The 23,882-nt window shown below is 59.4% G+C and overlaps 1 protein-coding gene across 1 annotated transcript in view; it reads left to right on the top strand.

Annotated features, from left to right (window-relative positions):
- The window catches only part of SDK2 (sidekick cell adhesion molecule 2), a 127,348-nt gene that overhangs the window by 74,375 nt on the left and 29,091 nt on the right, over positions 1-23,882 (top strand). The window contains exons 15-31 of the mRNA XM_012732987.1: positions 218-354; positions 904-1,051; positions 4,572-4,712; positions 5,952-6,133; positions 6,579-6,694; positions 13,243-13,438; positions 13,619-13,717; positions 14,014-14,205; positions 15,467-15,588; positions 16,205-16,314; positions 16,396-16,546; positions 18,436-18,673; positions 19,354-19,469; positions 19,903-20,092; positions 21,330-21,428; positions 22,331-22,525; positions 23,445-23,646. Coding sequence (XP_012588441.1) covers positions 218-354; positions 904-1,051; positions 4,572-4,712; positions 5,952-6,133; positions 6,579-6,694; positions 13,243-13,438; positions 13,619-13,717; positions 14,014-14,205; positions 15,467-15,588; positions 16,205-16,314; positions 16,396-16,546; positions 18,436-18,673; positions 19,354-19,469; positions 19,903-20,092; positions 21,330-21,428; positions 22,331-22,525; positions 23,445-23,646 — 2,634 coding nt within the window. The remainder of the gene's footprint in view (positions 1-217; positions 355-903; positions 1,052-4,571; positions 4,713-5,951; positions 6,134-6,578; positions 6,695-13,242; positions 13,439-13,618; positions 13,718-14,013; positions 14,206-15,466; positions 15,589-16,204; positions 16,315-16,395; positions 16,547-18,435; positions 18,674-19,353; positions 19,470-19,902; positions 20,093-21,329; positions 21,429-22,330; positions 22,526-23,444; positions 23,647-23,882) is intronic.

The following is a 23,882-nucleotide window of genomic DNA, read 5'->3' as shown; positions in this document are numbered from 1 at the left end:
CCTGTTCTCAGGAGCACCCAGTCTTCTTTCCAGGCCTCCCACCCCCACCCTGTTGGGCCTCTGTGGAGTCTAGTCATGACTTTGGACAGGTGGGCTGCAGCGCCTGGGGGAAGACCCCCGAGGGAAACGGCCCGAAGGCCAAGTGTCTGGCCAAGCCCGTGTCTGGGGTGTGCCCGTGTCACGAGACTCCAGACCTCACGGGGCCCGTCTCCTGCAGACAACTGCCGCATGCCCCCGAGCACCCCGTGGCGACCCTCAGCCCCTCGGAGCGCCGGGCCATCAACCTGACCTGGGCCAAGCCCTTTGACGGCAACAGCCCCCTGCTCCGCTACATCCTGGAGATGTCAGAGAACAGTAAGGGCAGCCCACCCTCCTGAACCGGGTCAGCCCAGGGTGGGGGGTGCGGGGGGCGGGGTCAGCCGGGAGGGGGGTGCTCCCGGCTCCCCCGCTGGGCCTGGGAAGCCTCTCCTGGTCCTGTCTCTGACGTGAGGGAGGCGTCTGCCGCCTGGGCTGTGGCCGTGCATGGAGGCGGCTCGCGGGAGGTGTGAGCCGGGGGCAGCCACTCCGGCGGGTGCCACCGCTGCCACAATTATTTTCTTCTCGTCTTTATCCTCCCGTCCCCAAGCTGTGACTCCAAAATTAGCAGGCAGCACTTGAGTGGTGTTTTAAATATGGTTTGCGCCGAGCTCATCAGTTTGTGGGGGAGGAGACAAAGGCACCGCAGTTCTCAGGAGCCCGGCTCCTCCCAGCACCTCCCGACCCCCCCACGGACTGAGGGGCAGAGAAGTGACCTGGTGGGCCGCTCCTGGGCACAGTGGGGAGACTGGACCCCTGCGAGGAAGGGGGTAAGGAGCCTGGAACCCGCAAAGGCGCCCACCTCTCCTCCACCCTCCATGCCTGCAGATGCCCCCTGGACGGTGCTCCTGGCCAGCGTGGACCCTGAGGCGACCTCGGTGATGGTCAAGGGCTTGGTTCCAGCACGCTCCTACCAGTTCCGCCTTTGTGCTGTGAATGACGTGGGGAAGGGCCAGTTCAGCAAGGACACGGAGAGGTGAGGGTGCAGACTGCTTCGGGGGCTCCGTGGCTCCAAGTGGGAGGGTGCCGAGAGGGACTGCGGCTGCCCCGATGAAGGTGGCCCCCCAGCAGAAACCAGCTGGCTGGCCCCCGAGTCCCAGGCTGCGGTCTCCACGTCTGTATGAGGGGTGACACCCCGAGGCTGGGGCGGCGCCTGGCACAGAATGCACACGGTCATCGCTCGGGCTGAGCTGCATGCTCAAACACCCACCTCCTCTGCTCTGGTCCCCACGGCTGCCGCGCTCGGAAATGGGCTTGAGACTCCGGAGAAAGCGAGACCTGTGGTCTCGACAGACAGGAGAGATTTGTGATGCCAGCCCAAAGCAGCTTCCAACATGCTTGCCTAACACGATGGCAACTGAATAAAAACAGCAGGTCATCCATTTCACACGTCACACAGGAACACCATGCAGGCAGGCAGCAGGCTGCAGCCCCCTTCCACCCCACACGTCTGGCAAGGGAAAGCCAGCGTGCAGGTCACACCGGGACAGTGACACGTGCCAGTGGGCATGCTTTGCTCTTTTTTATATTTATTTCATTTCCCAACTTTTTTGAGAATGTGTGAGTCTGAGGGGTGCAAGGTGTTAATTTGATACACTCTTGTTACAAAACGATCACCCCCACGGAGTTAGCAGAGAGCTCCTTCACGTCACATGTCACACAATCACCATTTCCTTCCTCTGGTGAGAATATCCAAGACTGACTCTTCTGAGGCTTCCAAGTACCGAATAGAGCAGGCAGAGCCACATGCAAAACCCCCAGAACTTGGTAATCTTAGAACTGGGAGTGTGTATCCTTGACCACAGGCTCCCAATTTCCCCCACCCATGGCTCCTGGGAACCGGTCCCTCCACTCCACTCTATTTCTCGAGTTCAGCTTTTTGAGATTCGCATAGAAGGGAAATCATAGTGTTTGTCTTTCTCCCATTTGCCATGAGGTCCAGTGTTGCAAAGGGCAGGGTTTCCTTTTTCATGGCTGAATAATACTCCGTTGCATACATATGTATATTGTATATATGCAATATACACATACCCATTTATATATCACAGTGTGTGTGTGCATGCCTGTTATTTTGATCCATTATCTCTTAATCTTGGCTAAACTGAATAATGCTGCAGCCACCAACAATGGATTTCAGAGACCTTTCAAGATCGTTTGAACGGTTTCAAAAGATTTTATTTCTTTTGGGTGTCTACCCATGAGCAAAATGACTGAAGCATACAGTTGCTCTATTTTTAATTTTTTGAGGAACCTGCATACTATTTTCCGTCACGGCTACACCATGTACATTCCCAACAAAAGCATGGAAGGGGCTGTTTTCTCAACATCTAGCCAACACTCAATACCTCTTGTCTTTTTGATGATGGCCATTCTCACCAGTATGATGTGACAGCTCATCATGATTTTGATTTGCCATTCCCTGGTGACTGCTCACTTGTCTGTTGGCCATTTCTGTCTCTTCTTTGATGAAACATCTATTCTGTGCCTATTTTTTAAAAGGACTGTTTGGGGTGGCGGGGCGGTTTGTTTGTTTGTGGGGTTTTTTTGTTTGTTTTTCTATTGAGTTGTAGGTGTTCTTTTATTTTTTGGGTGTTAATCCCTGATAAGATGTAGGCTATGCCAATATTTCTCACATTCCCTAAGCTGCCTTTTTACTTTGCTGATTATTTATTTTGTTGTGGAAAAGCAACAGTTTGATATTGTCTACTTGTTTTTAATCTGTTGCTTATGCTCTGGGTGTCACATCTAGAAAACTGCTGCAATCATCAATATCAAGGGACCTTTCCTTGTGATTTCTTTCAGGAGAGGTCTTCTGTTTATGTCTTTAATCCATTTTGAGTTCATTTTGTGAGTTCATTCTTCTGCATGTGCTTATCCAATTTTTCCAACACCTTTATTGAAGAAGAGACTACCTTCCCCACTAAGAAGAATGAAAGTGTTAAGTTGTCCCTAAGACCCAAAGCCACCTAAAAGGTCCCTGCAATACCCATCAAAATCCAAAGACATTTTTTCACAGAAGTTGAAAAAAAAAACTCAAAAATATATATGAGGCCACAAAGACCCACAAATGGCCAAAGAAATCCCTAGAAAGAACAAAGTCAGAGATATCACACTTTCTGGTTTCAAAATATATTGTGAGGATATAATAATCAAAACAGTATGGTACTGGCATAAGAATAGATGCAACGACCAAGGGAACAGAACAGAGACCCCATAAATAAAACCTCACTCATATAACCCATTAGTATTTCACTAGGGAGCCAAGAATGCTCATTTGAAGATCAATCAGGTATTTGCACAGACCCCAGCTTCCATCAATCTTGGTGACTTGGCCACACATCCCATAAACTTGAGTCTCCCTGTCTGTTACCAGGGGATGTTACAGACTCAGTGGCACTAAGGGAGAGATAAGAGAGCCACTACAGGAGAACCTCCCTTGCTATTTATTGAGCAGTTACTATGTACAGGCTATTTGGATCACTGGAGATAGTGGTGCAAATGGACACCTTGCTAATGAATCTCAGAATAATGACCCCAAGGCACAATAAACCACAGTTACTGTGGGTTTGACAAACTCCAGAATGTGCTGCACACTCTAGAAAGCTATCCATCAGAAAGCAAAAACACACAAGCAAACCAGAAGGGAAAGACATCCATCAAAAATAATTAACTGTTGTTTTTAATGGATGCATGTCAGTTATGTGAAAAATACACGAGGCAGACATTGTGCTCTCTTGCAATGCCAGAGAAAGGAATGCCAGACACTCAACGCGAGTTGACTGGGCAGCTGCACCTGCTCCCACACCCACATACCACACCCATCCCACCCAGACAGGGGCTCAGCTGGTCCCCGAAGGAGCCTAGTTAAAGTAGTAGGAGCAGGTGATTGCTTGACACTGCTTCTTCAAAGATACTTGGACAGAAGCAGTCCTAGCAGCACCTTCTTTGACAAATGAGGCACATGTCCCTGGCACAGACAATGCAGATATCTGGTACAGTATTTTTTTTTTAGATTTATTTATTTATTTAGACATACAGAACTGGGGTAGAGTCCAGAGGTGCAGGGGCACTGAGAGGCTTCACCAGAGACAGAGTGGGGAGCAGAACAGGCCGACTGACGAAGTCCACTGCTGAGGGGAGCAGCGGGCGGGTCAGGGGAGGTCTGCCGCGCCCTGTGGGTCACCTTCGGGGTGGGATCAAACTCGTGCTGAGGTGGCTTTAGCTTCTTAGTGCTGTGCTTTAACCTGCTGCCCACCAGGGAGGGCCCTTGACAGTTTTTTTAAAGAGCTGGTATAGACATTGTTCATTTGCGCCTCAATCATCAGGCAAGGGGAACTTCATTATACTTCCTTTGCAGATAAAGCAACAAACTCAGAGAGGTTAAGTGGCTTGCCCCAAAACACACAGCAACCGTGCAGTCATTCAGAGACAGAGCAGGCCAGGCTTCAGCCTCCTCGTATCCCATTAGACTCGAGCCCTCGCTCTTTCCTCTCCAGGGTCTCCCTCCCCGAGGAGCCCCCCACCGCCCCTCCGCAGAACGTCATTGCCAGTGGCCGGACCAACCAATCCATCATGATCCAGTGGCAGCCGCCTCCCGAGAGCCACCAGAATGGCCTCCTCAGGGGCTATATAATCCGGTAGGGGCAGCTCAGACGTGAGCGGATGGGGCTGGCTGGCGGGAGGCGGAAAGCAAGAGACGCACAGCCCTCTAAGGTGGGGGGCGGCGGGGTGGGGGGGGGCAAGCGATGCCTGCGCGTGGTGAAAGGACTTGGCCTTGACATCTAGCCTAGAGCTTCCAGCAGTGAGAACCTTGGGAGCTCGGGGCGCCTGAGAGAGGAGACGTGTGCAGTCGCCTCGTGGCTGGATGCAGCGCAGGCTGCGGGAGGCAGGGAGGGAGGTAACCTCGGTCACCAAGAGCTCACCGTCACAGGCAGACTTCCCTCAGGACGGGCCAGGAGTGGACCGGCCCCCTGGCGGAGGGCTGGTCCACACGCGAAAGTCCTTCTTTGGTCCTTATTGCAAAATCATGGGCGGTTCTGTAGACCTTGAAGTTGACTTCCGGCCGAGCGCGCTCCGCCGGAAAAGGGAGTCACCAGGTGCCACTAAAATTCGCTCTTCGTAAATCAAATGAATGTGTTATTTGAGGTTACTGGGGACGCGCCTCAGTATTCTGCGCCCTGGCTGGCCATGGGGAGCTTGGCGCCCCGCCTCGGGTCCCCGCTCTCGCTGGTGCCGGGACTCCCAAATCTGGGAAGAAGTGACAGTCTGGGTGCTCCAGTCTCAGTCCACCAGGAGGGCTTTGGCGACCCTAGAGGGCAGTGGCTCTCAAACTGTGGTCCCGGGGCCAGCAGTCACCTGGCAGGTTCTCCAGCCGACGCCGCGGGCCCAGGAGTCGGGTGGCATAAGCCCTGCGGGCGCTGGAGCTGCCCCCGAGGCTCTGGGAACCTCCAGGACAGGTGTAATGCAGCCAAATCACTTCCCCCCACCCCCATCTGCAATTTTCCAGTAATCTGAGTGTCGGGTAGATAGATCTGAACTGAGATCCACGTGCTCCAAATTTTGCCTTGACGGATCTTTATTTCAGGGCTGAATAATATCCACTGCGTACATGTGTATATTTAATAAAGCCCTTCTTTATCCCCACCTGGCTTCTTTTCCAGCAGGAGGTAGAAATGGGGGGAGCACACGGCTCAGTTTCTTCTCTCCACCTAAGCGAGTGACTGTCCAAAGAGCACCTTCCTCTAGAGGAAGAAAGGGAGCCCCAGCTCCAGACAGCTCTCCCTTGGGTGATGTCGGCAGCATTCTAGAAAGTTCTGTGGGCGGCTACGGGGCTAAGCAGGCCGACTGCCCACTGCAGCCTGACCCTCCCCCCTCAGGTACTGCCTGGCGGGGCTGCCCGTTGGGTACCAGTTCAAGAACATCACGGATGCAGACGTCAACAACCTTCTGCTGGAGGACCTCATCATCTGGACAAACTACGAGATCGAGGTTGCCGCCTACAACAGCGCCGGCCTGGGCGTCTACAGCAGCAAAGTCACCGAGTGGACGCTGCAGGGAGGTGGGTGGGGAGCGTGGTGCCCCTGGCGTGGCGAGCTGAGCCCGCCCCGTCCTGGCCGCCAACCCTCCCCTGCCATGCTACCTGTGGCCTCTAGGCTCAGACTCACACGCGTTGTGCCCAGCTGCCCCGTGGAGGGTGGGGCATAGGGTCCAGGGGTTCAGGGACCTGCTGCTGGAAGGATCCGGTTGACCTGAAGGGGCTTACCCTTGGCATCGAACCGAAAACTGCCCGAGCGTGCCATGTCCATCCCCCCTCGCCCCGTGAGGGCGCCAGGGAGGTTCATGAAAGCCAAGCTCATGCTGGACGGCGTCTCGGTTCTCCATGGCAAGGGGCTGGGGGTGGGGGGGGTCTGCATAACCCCCTCTGCCATTCTTCTACCTAAGTGGACAGACAGACGGCCACACCCCTCTGCCTGCCCTCACCCCGCCGTCTCTGCTCTCCTCAGTCCCCACCGTGCCTCCAGGCAACGTGCATGCAGAAGCCACCAACTCTACCACCATCCGCTTCACCTGGACCGCCCCCAGCCCCCAGTTCATCAACGGCATCAATCAAGGCTACAAGGCACGTGAGGCTCCTCTGAGATTCTCTGAGGGGGGCCTGGGGCAGGGAGGAGGCAAGGGAGGGGCTGGAGGGGGTCCAGCCTAGCTCTGAAATCATCCATCTGAGCCACCTGAGTCACGTGATCGGGCTGAGGGGGCTCCCCCACCCCTGCCACGTGCCCAGTGTGGGCCAGTGCCGGGACCGTCCTGGAGAGACGGGGCTTGTTTCAAGCTCAGTAGCACTAGGCACAGCTACGGCCCCTTCAGAAAGATCCAGAACCCCGTTACTGCCAAGCCCAGGCTCCAAGGGGACCCCGCGGCACCAGTGCCCGGGGCGCCCTTGCCGCGTGGGCCCAGGCACCGGCAGGCCTGGGTTACCGTGCCGGCTCTGTCTCGCGCTCGCTGGACAAGATCTGCGCTCTGCCCGGGCTTCTCCCCTCTGGTGGCCACTTGAGACCTACTGTGCGCTCCTGCAGCTGCTGGCGGCCAAAATGAACCCCGCTTCCTCCTCTCTCAGGGTTGGTGAAGATTAAATGAGGCGACATTTGCATTTTACGCGCACAGGGACAAGCACTCTCCTTGTGCTGAGCAACAGTAGTAACGGCTGTGACGGTGACAGTCACGGCAATGGCAGTGGGGCGAGCAGTGGTGTCGTAGTGGTGACAGAGACGGCGGTGACGGTGGTGACGGGCCTAGAGGTGTTGGTGATGGTGGCAACAGTGGTGGTGGTGACAGTAAACTTGCTACCGTGGCAACTGCTGTGCGTCAGGACTTCCCAGCCATTCTGTCCGAGATCCAGATCTGGGCCCCACCCTGGGCCTCCCCTCGCCCCGTGAGGAGCACTGTGCCAGCACCCCACAGAGTGCGCGGTCCCAAGCGTGTTTCAAGTTGGGGGCGGGGGGTCATGCCGTCAGCCCCTCCAGATGTGGGCACATCGGAGGGGCTCGCGTCAGGAAGCCAGCATGCAGGGGAGAGACCTGCAGGCTCTGGCTCTGAGCCCAGGTCTGGGGACCTTGCCGAGACCACCAGCCTTCCAGAAGGTTCCAGAAGGTACCCCTCTGCACTGAGTTTGCGATTGTACAGCCACTAAGATTCTCTGTCGAATGAGCAGCTGTGAGGGCCATTACTGCAAGCTGGAGTTGGCCGGACAGGAAGTGACTGAAATTAAACCACAGGAGGGTTTTCTGCCGGGGCTTTCGGAGAGGTGGTCCGAGCCGGACACTCGCCAGGCAGGCAGGGCCGCCCCACTTCCAGGGAGGAGGGGCCAGAGGCCTTCCCGGGCAGGCCGCTGTAGCTGAACCCTGGTTGCACTGGCTGACTGCAAAAGCCTGCTAATTGGGGCTCTGGGGGGCTCAGGAGCTGAGCTGGGAACAGTAAGCTGCTTGCAGTCAATTCTAAGTTTTCTTCCACGAGCTGTGAACTTCCACGGCAGCTGGCCACAGAGGGCCCAGAAGACAGCCCAGCGGCCAGAACACCCAGGGCAAGGACTCAGAGCGGGGGGAGGCTGCAGAAGCCCCCTGGCCCCCAGTCTTGGGGTACCCAGAACCCAGGAGGTGAGCGCGGATGAATCACCAGAGGCACCAAGACCAGGAGCTGGCGGAGGGCAAGGAGAGCTCACACCTCCAAGCCAGCTGTGGGCTTCACTTAGAGAAGCTCACACTTCCCGGCCAGCTGCACCCGGGAAAGTCATCATCGCCCCATTTTACAGAGGAAGACGCATGGCTCCAGAGACAAGAGACAGGTTCAGCCTCAGAGAAACCGCAGCCCGGGCTGAAGCTCGGCTCCTGCCTCTTTTCTTGCATTAAAAGGAAAATGCATCTCAAGTTCAATTGTCAAGAAAATAACCACGACTTGACGTTTACTGAGTGCACGTGCATGCAGCCGGAATTTTGTTCCTTGCTTCCTTGACCTTCGTGAGTCGCAGAGAGAAAAAGCAGTTTGACCTTCACATACCTTCTAACCTTAACCCCAGCCCTTCCCCCCTTTTTTCAATGATGAGACACATCAAACTTCGAAGAACAGAGCCAAGAGGGGTCCCCAGGGCACCAACCGCAGCTTCAGCGCTTACCAGCTCACAGCCGAGCCTGGCCCTCGACCCTCGGCCTCGCCCCTGGAATATTTCCAGACCAATTGCAGGCAGTGTATCATTTCGTGCATAAATATGTCTACAGAGAAATATTTGAGGGAAGGTCTCCGTTTCAAACGCAGTCACATAACCACATTATCATCATCGTGTCTAAAACGATCACCATTTCCTTGACTATCATCCATCACTGTGCACCCGGGCATGGTTCCTTTCACTAAGCGGTTTGTTTATTTGAGGACCCAAAGGGGGATCATGCCCTTGTTTATTTGAGGACCCAAAGGGCGATCATGGGGGGTGGGGGGCTCAGAGCTCACCTCGCTCGCTCGTTCACTCGCTCTTTTTTTTATAATTTGTTTAGTACAGAAACAGTCATTTGTCCTACAGAATTTTCTACAGTCCCGATCTGCTGATTGCATCTCCGTGGGGTCATTTAACACATTCCTCTGAACGCTGTATGTGCAGTAAATTGGAACTTAGCACTAGAGGTTGATCGCACTCAGGCTTGATGTAATTTATGTTTAAATATTCCTTCCCGGATGGTGGTGTGTATTCCCCTCTAAAGACATCGCATGTGGCTGTCACTTGCTGTGGGGTGGTGGCCTTTGATTTTGCTGTGTGCTGTGTTAGTCCCTCGGAGCTGCTCCATAGAGTCAGTTTTTAATTTCTTCTTGACTTTTGTTGAAAGGCTTCCAAAACATGCATTTACCCGTCACCAACTTTGTGTCTTCCCTCAGGTACAGTTCATCGTAGGAAACCACGACACACGTTCAGTGCCCTCCCATCAATTACCAATGTTCAGAATAATAATCAGTATTTTCCGCACAGGCGACAGTGGAGTCTAAACTGGGGGAGGCATCTTTTCGGGGTCACATTTTTACAGGCTTAAGAACTTTGCCCACATCTGCTATGTTTCCACCCCTGATGTCATTATTTGTCTCGATGCCAACTCGACCCATTGCTGGCGACTTCCGCTCAAGCCACGGGTCTTTCTGGACGTGGCCCCAGTTGCTGTGGTGACTTTCTTGCTTCTGGCGCAATGAGCTGCTCGAAACTATGCTCTTCTGGCGGTGTCTTCAAGGAAGCTTGGTCCCTACATGGGAAGTGAGAATTAGATGCCACAATCTGGGCACTGGGTGTTCCTTGTTTCGAGCGGTGGTTATGTCTGCACCCTATTCATGGACCGCTAGGAAACCCTTTTTTGAAAAATATAAAACACATGCCAAAAAGTCCCATTCAATCAAAGACTACAATTTTTTTTAAGATTTATTTTTACTTATGCATATACAGGGGTGGTCAGAGAATCCCCCAGAGACAGAGAGGGGAGCAGCACAGGCAGATGGACAAGGTACACTGCTGAGGGAGCAGCGGGCGGGTCAGGAGAGGTCTGCCGCGCCCTGTGGATCACCTCCGGGGCCGGGGATCGAACTCATGCTGAAGTGGCAGTGGCCAGCTTGCAGTGCTGCATCCTAACCCATTGTGCACCGGGGGCCCCAAAACTGCAGTGGCTGCAGATTCCCTGAGCTCCGCTGTGGGGTGGCGCCCTCGGGCCTGTCCCTCAGGTGACTGTGCTGCAGACCTGGGAAGTCGTTTCTCCCTCTCACTGTGCCATACACTGCTAGGTTCACTTGTTTCATTTTCGTTTCCATTTTTAGCGATTGATTTTTTAAAATCTAATTCTGTCCTATAATTATGCACAGGCTTCCAAAGTTCAATCTACAAACCAAAGTAAATTCAGAGGAAATCAGCCTGCGGTCTGCCCCTCCCCGCCCCCACCCACTGTCTCGTGAGTTTCCCTTCCACCCCTTTAACCCCAGCGCCACCCGCATCCAGCGTATTCTCTCCTGCGGCAAACAGCCGTGTCCCTGCGTGCTTTCTCCACCTGGCTTGGTTATCTGCTCCTCATCCTGGAGGTCCACACCACAGCGTGGACAGAGACACCCCTGCCCCTTCCCTCACCCTGCAGCTGGTCCCGCGTGACTCCCCCATGGTTCTGTCACCCAGCTCCCCGGAGGTAACGCTGGGGCTGCAGTGCAGCGTTTATGCAGCCAATTGCTTTGTGCCAACGTCCTCTCGTGCTTTCACGTATAATTTTGGACTTGATCCTTAGACACGAGGTAGCCGAGTCAAAGGGTAAATGTGTGGATAATTTCACTGTCATTGCCAGCATCTCCCTTGATGTTGCCTGGTTTAGTTTTCTAAACAGGAAATACATTTACAGGCGTCAAGCACCAGCCGGTGTAAAGAGCTAAACACATAACAGAAACCGCCCTCCCACCCCAGAACCCACATCTACCGGCATCTATCTCCCCAACCCTGAAACGCTCCCCACTCCGGGTAACCACTGTGGTTAACTTCTTACATGTCCTTCCTGAGGTTTTCTGGAAATCCATGCAAATGCAAAGAGAGAGAGAGAGAGAGAGCGCTAGAGCAGCAAAAGCAAGGAGAATTTCCACTACTTTAATCCCAGGAGCTTGCAAGCCAGACATGCCACCCTGTACCCCCACTCTGTCACGCACGCTCCCCCAGAAACAGGAGGCATATCCCCTCAGCCCTTCTCCCGTCAGGCTCCAGGAGGCTGTTACGGGCCTCTGAGGCTCAGAGAGGTCGAGTGACTTTCCCAGGGTCACCCAGTGTGTGACAGAGCCTGACTCCAAGTCAGAGTTGCTGAGTCCCAGGAGCCGGTCTGATGCCCCTGACCCGGCACACACACACCTGCCCACAGAGCCGCCCTGTCGGCGCCCACCCCCACCCACCCGCGTAAGTCAACACTGACCCTGACTAACAAGAGCAGCACGGAGACAGCAGAGAGGTGCCCTGACGCTCACCCAGTGGCTGGACGCCTTCAGGGGGCAGAGGTCAGCCGAGCCGGCTCTCAGCGACCCGCGTGCAAGTCACTCAACCACCCGAACCTCAGTTTCCCTTTTCGTAACAGCAGGGGACAGCGGTTCCCATCTAATCCTCACCGTGCTGAGGCAGTGGGCCCGTCCAGGGCGCACGTGGCCCAGGGCCAGAGGCAGGAGAAGCTGCCCAGGCGCGGCCCTGTGGCCTGCACCCCTGCACACAGAGGCCACCCCACGGCCAGCCGGCCCGCCTCCTTCCAGGCCCCGGAAGCGACACAAGGCCACTCTGCTGTCTCCTTGGCCTAAAGGAGAGGCTTTCGCTCAACGCCTCCTCTTCAGGTGCAGCTAGAGAAGGACAGGGCCTCCCGACCCAGAGCAAAGATTCCGGGGCGCACTGCACGGCCGCCATCTTGGTTTGCGTGAGGCCGAGGCCTTGGACTCCGGCAACCTTAGGCGTCCTTGACAGTCCGCAGAACTGCTCTTCTGGGTTCGTTCTGAAGAAACTTCCCCGTTTCTTCCGGCACCTGTAAGGATTTTTTTTCCTTCATTCTTATAAAAAAATGGAGGTGATTATAATTGGCCTAAGCCCAATAAAATATTTACCCAGATATTGCACTTGCCAGGGAACATACCACACAATTAATTCTAATGGTGTAATTAATTCAAATTTACATTAATTAAATTAAATTAAAACATTAAACTTGTTTCTTAATCTACTCCGAAGAAGTTCAGCAATTTAATTGCTATGAAACAAGATAACTGAAATAAGGAGGATATTTAACATAATTATTAAATGCCACTTAGTATTTCTGATGAGTATTTTTAGGGTCTAATTAGTGTCTAATTAACTTGCTATAGGCTATCTTTTCACAATACCCATTAAATTTCCAAACATCCTTTATAAACACACGGCCACAGAAAAGAGAAGATTAAGCATTGTTATAGGCGTGAGTTAATCAGGAGACATCAGTGTGGTGTTGTTTTATATCTATAAATACCCGTGCTTATTAAAACCCATCAAGTGTTGCTTTTCACCATTAATTGCTATTTAATCAACTTCAAATAAATGAGGGAATCTCTGAGACCAGCTGTCATTGTTGGAGACAGATGAACAGCCCAGAAAAAGGGGTGTCGGAGAGAGCAGGAGGAGGGGCGAGGGGAGGCCGGCAGCACACGCAGTTGGGGGTGACGTGTGTCTGGGGGACTCTGACTGGACGAGGCTGGGTTCCGACCTGGTTTCCTGACCGACGCCGCTCCTAGAGATGAGGTTTAAGACCAAAATCCCAACTTGGAACAAGTTTCAAACACTAGTGCAGCCGATCCTGGCAAAGTGCGAACTGTGAAGCTGACCCAGCTCAAAAGCCTCCTTTGGGGGTCCTGCTGGGAGCTGGCGGAGAGGTGACCAGGCAGAGCCCTAGCTTGGTCAGCTGCTCAGAGGCCAGACAGACACACCAGCATGGATTCCCAGAGCGTAGCCGGTCCGGTGGCCTTGGGGCATCTGCTCGGCCGCCCCTGTGGTGGGAGGGAGGTGCCCAGGCTCCTGGGCTCCTGGACACTATCTGTGCTTTGGCCTGGCCAGGGAGAGTGCCTGGCCACTTCTGGAACATTCTTGCTGCCCTGCCTGAATGCCTGGCCTCTCCCTAGCTGATTGCCTGGGAGCCGAAGCAGGAAGAGGAGGTTACCATGGTGACCGCCAGGCCCAACTTCCAAGACAGCATCCACGTGGGCTTCGTGTCCGGGCTGAAGAAGTTCACTGAGTACTTCACCTCGGTGCTGTGCTTCACCACGCCCGGAGACGGGCCCCGCAGCACCCCCCAGCTGGTGCGCACCCATGAGGACGGTAGGCACCCCGCTCGCGCTCCCTGTGCCCCCACTCCCCCTGCCAGAGGGGCCCACTGGGTGCCGCAGACCCTGGGAGGTCCCGGTCTCGCCTGGGAATCCTGGGGCACCCTGAAACGCCACAGGCCGACGTGCCAGACAGTACCCCTCCCTGGCTCTAACTGGCACTGGGTGGGTGCAGTGCCTGGGCCAGTGGGACATCTGAGCTTCAGTGAAATCCTGGACACGTCGCTGAAGGTCAGCTGGCAGGAACCGGGAGAGAAGAACGGCGTCCTCACAGGTAGGCCCGACGGGAGGGAACGGGACGGGAGCGGGAAGGTCTTCCTCCTGCCCGTACCCCGATGCCCCCTGCTCCGGGGAGATCCCCCACCAGCCCCGTTCCGTGGGTGTGGCCCGCTGTCCCCCCTGCAGTCCACCCGGGGGGGCGTCCACCCCAGTTTCCCTGGGGCCCCAGCGCATGGCTCCCCCCACCCTCGGCCACATGGCCCCCACTGCAGCCGGGGAAGTGCCACGCAGAGCGGAAGAGCCACACTGCTGGCCACAGCCCAGCTCATGCCACCCGGGGGCTCTCCCCAGGGTACCGGATCTCCCTCGAGGAGTACAACCGAACCAACACCCGCGTGACCCACTACCTGCCCAACGGGACCCTGGAGTACCGCGTCACGGGCCTGACGGCGCTCACCACCTACACCATCGAGGTGGCCGCCATGACCACCAAGGGCCAGGGCCAGGTGTCTGCCTCCACTATCTCCTCGGGGGTGCCTCCAGGTAGGTGCCCGCCGCGGGCAGGGCTCCTGGCCCCTGGGATCCTCCCGGCCAGCGTCCCGTCCCGGGGGCCCCTCCTCTGGCGGGAGCGCCGGCCGGCTCCCCTCCTTGAGGCTGAGGCCCCCCAGCCTCCCCGACAAGGCTTCCTTCTTTGATTCCTCTGCGGTCTCTGTGTTTCCGCCTGTGTCTCCTGGGAAGCGAAGGCCCAGAGGAACCTCCCGGCCTCGGTCACCCCGTGCCCCGCCCCTCCCCCACCAGATTTCCCCTTGGGTGACTCAGGGCAGAAGTCGCAATTCCTGTCGGTCGCGATGGGACCCACACAGGAGGAGGAAGCCCAGGCCTGGCACAGACAGCAGCTCTGTGCTGCCGGGCTCCACCACCGTGAGCTAGTCGAGTCCCTCCGTGCCTCAGTTTCCCCATCTGTATCTATGGAGGGAGATGGACTGAACAGCCACAGGCCCGGGCTGGGTCCAGATGGATGCTGTGTGGCCTGGCCAGGGTCCTCTAGCTTGGCCACGTGATGACGGGGGCCCCCAAACCGTGGTCACCCCAATGTGTTAACACAGCGACCCGGACTAACCTGAGCCACTTCTCACGTTCGGAGCTAAGTGCTCTATTTATATCAATTCACTCGGTTCTCACAGCAACCCTGAGGCAGGTGATGTTATTATCATCGCCATGTTCTGGCGGGCCCTGGGCACAGAAAGGTGAGGCAACTTGCCCAAGGACACACAGCACGGAAGCAGAAGAGTTGGGTTCCAGCTCAGAGGATCTGACTCGGCGTCTGTGTGCCTTCTGTTTATCCTGAGCCCCACAGCTCCTGGGCGAAAAACAGGAGCTGCCTCCTGCACTGCCCCCCCGCTCGCCCCACATCTCCCTCAGCCACGGGGGGTTCAGGGAGGTTGTGGTGAACAGGGGTGTGGATGGAGAAGACGCATAGGTTTGAGTCTTGCTGAGCCCAGCTGATGCTCTTGCAGCCTCAAGCCCCCTCATGAGCCACACAAAGACACCCCAACTCCAGGAGCGGAAGCCCCGCTGTGCCAGCCCTGACTCCCAGTCCTGGGAGCTCCTCATGGCCCCCAATTCTGCTGCAGACCCCTGGTGTGAACGCGAGGAGCCACTGATACAGGATCGGACTCTGCAGGGGGGCTGCTCCTCGGAGGTCTCCAGGGACAGTGTGGCCCCCCGCCACCCCCAGGCCGAGAAAGTCCTAGTTGAGGGAGGGGATGTGGGCTTCACCCCATCTTTTTGTTTCCCCTTCCAGAACTCCCAGGGGCCCCCTCCAACTTGGGCATTTCCAACATCGGCCCCCGCTCCGTGACCTTACAGTTCAGGCCGGGCTACGACGGCAAAACCTCCATCTCCCGCTGGCTGGTGGAGGCCCAGGTAACCCCGGGGTGGGGGGCACAGCCCCTTGGCGTGGGCGTGCCCTTGGGCACGAAGCACACACGCATGTACCCGTCAGGTGGCACATGCACCCGGAATGCCCACTGCTTCCAACTGCCTCGGCCTCACCGCACACCTGCACACGTGTGCGGGCACACCTAGCTGGCCTAGAAGGACCAGCCGCTGCCTGCGTTCTCGGCTGTGACTCCACGCAGGGAGGGGGTGGAGGTGGGAGACATTCGGAAGTTCTAGCGCCAGCCCCAGAAACTCTGCTTCCGAGTTAGCTGGTTTCCAGAACACGCCAAGGTGCTTGGGAGAATCCCCTGGGAGCTTAGTGAACACCAGGCACACGGGACCCTGGAGGGCTAGTGCAGTCACGTGGGCCAGGAGGCAGTTCATACAAGCACACCTTGAGATTCTGACTCAGGAGAATGGGGGTCACACTTGGAGCCCCGATAAGAGCCCGCAAAGTTGCTTGGCCCCAGGTGTGCCCTCCAGGTGACCGCTGGGGTTTGGACCGAGACCATCCCTGGGCAGGGCTCTGACCTCGTGGGACTCAGGGCTCAGAGCACCCCCATCTCAGCCCTGCAGACTGGCTCAGCCCCTCTCTTTCCAGGTGGGCGTGGTCGGGGAGGGCGAGGAATGGCTGCTGATTCACCAGCTCCCCAACGAGCCAGACGCCCGCTCCATGGAGGTGCCCGGCCTCAACCCCTTCACCTACTACAGGTAACAGGCAGGTCTAAGGCAGGCAGGTGGGCTGGGCTTTGGCCCTGTGTCCTGCCCTGACGCCCACACACCTCCCTCCAGCTTCCGCATGCGCCAGGTGAATATTGTGGGCACCAGCCCCCCCAGCCAGCCTTCCAGAAAGATCCAGACCCTCCAGGCGCCCCCTGACATGGCCCCGGCCAACGTGACCCTGCGTACAGCCAGTGAGACCAGCCTGTGGCTCCGCTGGATGGTGAGTGACCCTGGGAGGGAAAAACGGGGTTGGGGGGGGATGAGGGGCCATCGCTTGGCCCCTCATCCCCTGACCATGTCGTTGCCTCCAGGGGGCTATCACCAGGGGGCGCCCATTAGAATACCTGGGCCCCCTTCTCTCTCTCCCCAGCACCTCAGGGTGCCCCACAATCAGTCTCTGTTCCAGGAACAAATGTTCCCTGGGAGGCAGAGTTAGAAACATTTTACCTTATTTTCTTCACTTGATCCTCCTGTTTTCCTGCAAAGGACTCAAGGAGACCCAAGTTCAGAGAGGTTAGGAACTTGCCAGGGGCCACACAGCTCCCAAGGGCAGGTGTGAGCTCAGCTCTGAGCCACTCCACACAGCACGTCAGGGTGCAGGAGATGCTCCAGCGTGAGGGAGGGGAGAGGAGCGCTCAGACCGTCCCTCCCCCGCCATCAGGACCGTTGCCCCTGGCGCTCTGTACCTGTTCCAGACAGTGATGCTAAGGTGCCGAGGCTCGCCTCCCCCAGGCACCGTCCTGGGCGCTTTGTGCATAGTTGACCTTGAGCTTCTGGGTCCTCGTTTTGCAGCAGGGAGGCAGAGAGCCATCCAGTGACTGTCCCGCGTCTCCCACGCCCTACACCCCTCGTTAGCAGCAGGGCGGGGATTCCCACCCCGAGCAGCTGGCCCCAGAGTCCACTGCTCTAACCACTGTCCTCACTGCTGAACCTTCCCGGGTGCAGAGGGCCTGCCCCCCGGGCTGTCCCCGGGACAGAGCCCCCAGGTGGCCATCCCAGGTGCTGGGAGCCAGGCTCCCGAGACAGGTCGGTCTGGGGGGCGGCGCTCACACCCTGTCCTTGGAGAGCCAGCACACGGCCTCAGGAGGCTGCTCCGCGCTAACCGCTTCCCAGCCCCTCTGGCCCACAGCTCTGAGCTAGAGGCTCACAAAGAACCTTCACTAGTGCACGAGACCCAGCCTGCAATCGCGCACTCAGGTCTGCAGCTCTCGGCCGCCCATCCGGCTGTGGTCTCGGGCCAGCTTCACTGTCTCAGCAGGGCTGGGAGCCCTGAGCAGGTCGGGATGGGACAGAAGGGGGCCGGAAGGCGGTGGCCTGGGGCCGTCAGCTATTGGAGCCCCTGGGGAAGCACAGCCCACGGGCAGGACCGAGGTGCTGGTCCCGCTTTCCAGGGGAGACTCGGGTAGGTGAGGACCGTGGGCTCCCCAGCTCCAGCTCTGCCACCTTCAGAGGACAGTGTGAAGCCTGGGCCCTCGGTCACACCTGCTTCAGGTCGCAGGCCCCACCCCAGGGTGTCCACACTGCACTGCCTTTCAGTACTGCCCAAGTTCACCCGGATGACCTTGAGCCAGCGAGCCCCACCCCCAGACTAGTCACTGGGGCTTCAGGGAGAAATCCATCTTCCTCCTCCTGAGACTCAAACCAGGAGGCTGTCAGTGCTGCAGGAGGACCTGAAGCTGCCAGGGAGGCGGGGGGGGGGGGGGGGGTACTGCCCGTGACAGGTGCCCCGCATGGGGGCGCCACTCCCTGCTTGCGTTTTCTCCAAGGGCAGGCGTGAGCCCTGGAAGGCATATAACAGGCTCTTAAACAAATGCACACTGGCAGCCCAAGCTGGGGGTAACGTGGCGGAGACAGCCAGAGCGTAAGGTGCATGCTCATGTGTGTTAGACAGTCAGCTTTGTGGGGCTCCTCACCAGGTCCCCCGCCCCTGGCAGGGTGATAAGTTCACCACCCCGGGAGGAAAGAGGCTCCCATGGTCACAGACAGGTTGGACGAGTGTTAAGAAATCCCCGAGGGCTCCCTGGAAGAGGGGGCACCAGCCAGGCAGTTCCACCATCCACAGGGCGGCCCTGGCCTCACAGCAGCTTTGCTGGCCCTGCCTTCATGCAGCCTCTCCCAGAGACGGAATACAACGGGAACCCCGAGTCGGTGGGCTACAAGATCAAATACAGCAGGGCAGACGGCCACGGCAAGACACTGAGCCACGTGGTCCAGGACCGTGTGGAGCGAGAGTACACCATCGAGGACCTGGAGGAGTGGACGGAGTACCGCGTCCAGCTGCAGGCCTTCAATGCCATCGGGAGCGGGCCCTGGAGCCCCACGGTGATGGGCAGGACCCGGGAGTCAGGTATAGCCCAGGTGACTTCGCGCCCCCACGGCTAGGGTCCAGCCCCCTCTGCCCCGGGACACAGAGGCTGGAGCTGTTGTTCAGAGTCGCCTGGCTCGTGTCTGTGCCCTGTCGGCGCATCTCCCAGCACCTGGGTCTGTTCCGCAGCTGTTCCCACAGCTCCCCAAGTCAGAGTCCCGCCCCCGCGGGGTGGCTGGGCCATCTCCCCGCTGCAAACTTCCCAGCCCTGTACCCTGATACCCACTGGTGACTGCAAGAGCCTGAGACAAGGAGGTTGGGTTAGCTGTCAGAACATTCTAGAATCACAACCAACAGCAACAGGCGCCTGGCAAGGGGTCACCCCCAGAATATGAGCAGTATGTGTGCACCCGCTGTGGTCCATGTGAGCTCTGTGGCTCTTTTCCTGGCACCTTTCAAATGGGGCGCTGCTCCCCAGCACTCCTGCTGCCCCAGCAGGACACTTGGCTCGTCCAAGGTCAGCCTGAGCAGCAGGTGATGAGACTACCTGAAACCGGAAGCAGCACCTGTGGCACTCCAGAGCCAGGCGGAAACACCTGGGGGCGTGCCACGTCTGCTCCCCGCCCCGGGGCCTGGCGCCCCTCAGTCCCCAGGTCCTGCCGCTCCTTCCACGGCAGGTGGCCGCTGGGTCTTGAGTCCCCCCCTTCCCCTGCCTCCCGCAGTCCCGTCCTCTGGCCCCACCAACGTGTCTGCGCTGGCCACCACCTCCAGCAGCATGCTGGTGCGCTGGAGCGAGGTCCCGGAGGCCGACCGCAACGGGCTGGTGCTGGGCTACAAGGTGAGTCCGCGCCGAGCGGGGAGGGGCGGGGCCCGCCGGCGCTCAGGCCTCCCCAGCAGAGCTGCCCTGCCAGGACAGCCGGGCGCAGGTCTCTGCCTTCCGGACAGGACACGGGGCCGTGGGCCCAGCCTCAGGTCCGCCCTCTCCCAGAGCCGCTCCTGAACCCACACTGAGCCCTGCAGGGAGTCAGCGGAGGCGGCTCGGCCTCTGGCCCTGCCACGACCGCCCCTTCTCCCACGGGGCTGTCTCAGGAAGCGTCGGCCCTGAGGCTAAGTGCGTCTGTGTCCCAGCCCTCCGGAGCGCTAGCTTCGCGCTCAGCCCCGCCGAGGACCCCATGTCTGCCCCCACGCCCCCAGCACTCAGAGAGGCTTAGGGAGGTGCTGGCTGGCCCGCCCCAGGCCCTAAGCCCTCAGCCCCCTGCCGGGCTCTGCAGGTCATCTACAAGGAGAAGGACTCGGACTCCCAGCCCCGGTTCTGGCTGGTGGAGGGGAACTCGTCACGCAGCGCCCAGCTCACGGGCCTGGGCAAGTACGTGCTCTACGAGGTCCAGGTGCTGGCCTTCACGCGCATCGGGGACGGCAGCCCCAGCCACCCCCCCATCCTGGAGCGGACGCTGGATGACGGTGAGCTGGAGCCCCTGCAGTCCTGGGGTGCCGGGCGGGCTCCCCTTCCCTGGCCCCTCCCCAGGGCCGCACCTGCCCCAGAGGGACCCGAGGCCCCCGGCTTCTCCCGGGGGAGGTGTGTCACGGAGGGCCACTAATACCCTGCAGCCGGGAGGGGGCGAACTGCAGACTGGGGCCCAGAAGGCAGCAGTGGACACACGTGGGCCGTGGGCACCCGACTCGCTTGGCCTCTTGCTCGAGGTGCCTCCGGGACAAGTGTCACGAGAGAAATTTTGCATCGACTTGCTTTCTCTTTCTCCTGGAGCACCTCTTTGAGCAAAGGTCTGTCCTGTGCAAGGGAAAGGCTTGCTTTCTGCTGGCCGCCTGGTCCGGCGGCAAAGTCCTGACTCCTTGGAGGTCCCCCCTCTGCAGCTGAACTCCCCGTCAAAGGCTGACTGAGGGGCCCTCTGCCCCGCCCCCTCCACACACACTGCCCACACCACAAGACGGGGACCGGGGCGGAAAGGAAGCCCACCCCACACCCCTTATGTCTGCACACTCTCGGGTTATCAGTCAAGCTAATGACCTGCCCCATTAGATATGCTCCAGCCTCCTGCCTTGACAGATACACCCTCGTGATGACTTGGAAGGCCAAGTTCAAGTTCAGAAGTCCCAGCCTACTGGGCTGTCTTTGCTGGACTAAGCCACCCAGGAAGAATTGCCCCCTGCAGCCTTCACCCCGTGTTCCCTCCCAGCCCCCCTCCGCCTGTGCCATCAGTCTCCATCCTCGTGGCCAAGCCCTGCTAGCGTGCGTGGGGCTGTTGGGCAGGGAAAGCCGGGTCCCGGGATTCGAGGCCTCGCCCAGAGAGAGGCCGTAGGCTCCAGACGGGCACTTCCTCTACAGCTGCCCGGGGCCACCTCGCCCAGAGGGTCCCCCCCGCCACCTCGCCCAGAGGGTCCCCCCCCCGCCACCTCGCCCAGAGGGTCCCTTCTAGGCTCAGCCCTCGGCCTCATCGGGGCCTACATGGGCATATGCAGCCTCCTGTGCACAGTCACTGAGCTAAAGGAGGCTGGTACCTGGCCTGCCAGTTCCTGCCAGGGTGCCTACTTGTGTTTGGGGGTGGGGAGCTCATAACCCCACCGGTGGCATCCTCTTGTCCACTGCCGGGACCCGGTGCCAAGCAATGGCATCTGCTGGCACTGGCCCGGCTTGGGGCTGAGCTTGGCATGTCACCTGGCTCTCCTCTGTCCCTTCCAGTCCCAGGACCACCCATGGGCATCCTGTTCCCAGAGGTGAGGACCACATCAGTGCGGCTCATCTGGCAGCCCCCTGCTGCGCCCAATGGCATCATCCTTGGTAAGCGGCTACCCGTCCCCGGCCCCTGGCCGCAGGAGAGGAGCAGGCATAAGGTGCAGAGGGGGCATCCTGGGGGGCAGCGAGAGGGAGGCTAAGCTGGGGTGTGTCTGTAGCTCCTCAAGAACAGCTCTGAGTCTCCCTTCTCGGGCTAGAGATCGCAGTCTGTACAATAACTGGCTGAGGGCAGGGGCAGGGCTCCAGGCGGCCCTGGGCCCTCACACGGGCGGGCGGCTGGTAAACCGCAGCTGCTGTTCCTAAGCGTGGCCAGGCGAGGGCGCACTGGCCAGCTCAGCACTGCGCTCTCAGTGGGAAGGGGACTGATGGGGGGGGTGCTCGGACCAGAGGGGTCTTTTCATGTTCACAACACACACACGCTCCCCACGCACGCACACACGCACCTCACACGTGTGCACACTCATACACGCCTCGCGTGTGCACGCACACCCCACACGCACACCCCACGGGCACACATATATGTGTGTATGTGCCCCGCACATGCACTGGCGTGTGTGGGCACACACCAGATCACGGGCTGCAGTCACCAGCTAGCGGGCCCTCTGTGGCCGCAGCTTCCTCACCTGTAAAACGGGGCTCTGGGCTGCCCGGGCCTGGCCCAGGGCACGCTGTCCTGGCATCGGCACGCCTGCCCCAGTGGAGCGCCCGGCCGGAGTCCCAGTCAGGCCCTTCCCAGCAGGCGGTCTGCCTTCTGAGCCCCACTTGGCTCGCCTGGGGCTGTTTGGGGGTCACTCCCCACAGCCACAGTCCCCAAGCGGCAGCAGAGGGTGTGAGAGTGACCAAGGGGACTTGAGCCACACCGGGGGGCCCCGGGCGGGCATCAGGGTGCCCCAGGAAGGAACAGCTCTTTGCGGGTGCCCCCAGCACGGCGTGTGCCCCTCCCACAGCGTACCAGGTCACGCACCGGCTCAACGCCACCACGGCCAGCACCGCCACGGTGGAGGTGCTCGCGCCCAGCGCCCGCCAGTTCACGGCCACCGGCCTCAAGCCCGAGTCTGTGTACCTGTTCCGCATCACGGCCCAGACCCGCAAGGGCTGGGGGGAGGCGGCCGAGGCCTTGGTGGTGACCACCGAGAAGAGAGGTGACTGCCGCTGGGGCTGGGGGGGTGCTGGGCCCACAAACGGGACACCCCAGCCGAGCCGAGCGCTCAGGTCCTGCCCGGTGGAACGGGGTCGCTGGCTGAGTCCCCCAGCCTGGTCTGAAACTGGGCTCCAGCGTCAGACGTCGAGGTCGGGGGGCTGGGCGTTCCTGCCTGCCTCGGCTGACGGTCTTCTCAAGGGCAGGTTGGCGAGACCAGCTTGCTCCCTTCTCCCCTGACCCTCAGCATGTCTGGTTGGATGAGGACAGGGCTGAGGCCCAGGCCCCTGGCTGCCTTTGCCAATGTTGGGGTTCCCCAGAGGCAGACCTGAGACCTAGATCCCTGCGCATGTGATTTATAAGACGTGCCCAGGACAGCCAGAGGGGCTGAGGGTCTCAAGCGGGGGCTGCCTTGTCCCCCAAGGGACACTCGGCAATGGCTGGACATTCTGGTGGCCACAGCCAAGAGGGAGGTGGATATGGCATCCAGGGGGACAGACGGGGACAGACAGTGCACAGAACCGGCCCTAACAGAATCCTCCTCCACCCCAGTGCCAGTGCTGAGGGGCTGAGAGCCCCTGCACTGGGCTGTGGGGCGGTGGAAGGAAGCCGGGTCTGGGTGGGGCCCACAGAGGCCACATGGGCCCAGCCCCCCAGCGGGAATAGCCTGGGTACCGCTCAGCTCTGGGGCAGGCTGGGCCACAGGTCAGGGTGCTCGCAGTCAGCGCAGGCCAGGGCACCCCAGGACAGGTCAGCTCCCCGACGCGGGGAGCTGCAGTGCGACCCGACCCGTGAGCATGGGAGTGGGGTGAGGCGGTGGCAGGGAGCGAGCGGGGACCCGGCCTGAGCCCAGGGTCATCCTGGCTTGGGGAGGGCCCCACCTCCACCACAGCTTGCCAGCCCCATGCCCCCGCCGCCCCCAGACCGCCCGCAGCCCCCCAGCAAGCCCGTGGCCCAGCAGGAGGACGTGAAGGCCCGCAGCGTGCTGCTGGCCTGGGAGCCGGGCAGCGACGGGCTGTCCCCCGTGCGCTACTACACCGTCCAGACCCGCGAGCTGCCCGGCGGCCGCTGGGCCCTGCACTCGGCCTCGGTCAGCCACAACGCCTCTGCTTTCGTCGTGGACAGGTGAGCCCCAGGCTCCACACACGAGCCGGGGGCCCCGGGAGGGCCCCTGAGGTGGCCCCGGGGAGCTCCCGGAACCGATCACCCCAAATCGCTCTCAGCTCCCATCCACACTGGGCCCCTCCGGCTGGGCCCCCGCTCCGCTCTCTCTCCCCTGGAGCCACTAGGGCTGCTCCTTAGTTCTCTCTCTCGGAGGAGCCGGGCGGGCGCCCCCACCCGCGCCCCCACCCTCAGGAGCA

The sequence above is a fragment of the Condylura cristata genome, unplaced genomic scaffold (assembly GCF_000260355.1).
Source record: "Condylura cristata isolate star-nosed mole 26May11 unplaced genomic scaffold, ConCri1.0 scaffold00038, whole genome shotgun sequence".
Lineage (NCBI taxonomy): Eukaryota > Metazoa > Chordata > Mammalia > Eulipotyphla > Talpidae > Condylura > Condylura cristata.
The sequence above is the reverse complement of the archived record's forward strand: the minus strand, read 5'-3'. Positions and strand labels throughout refer to the sequence as shown.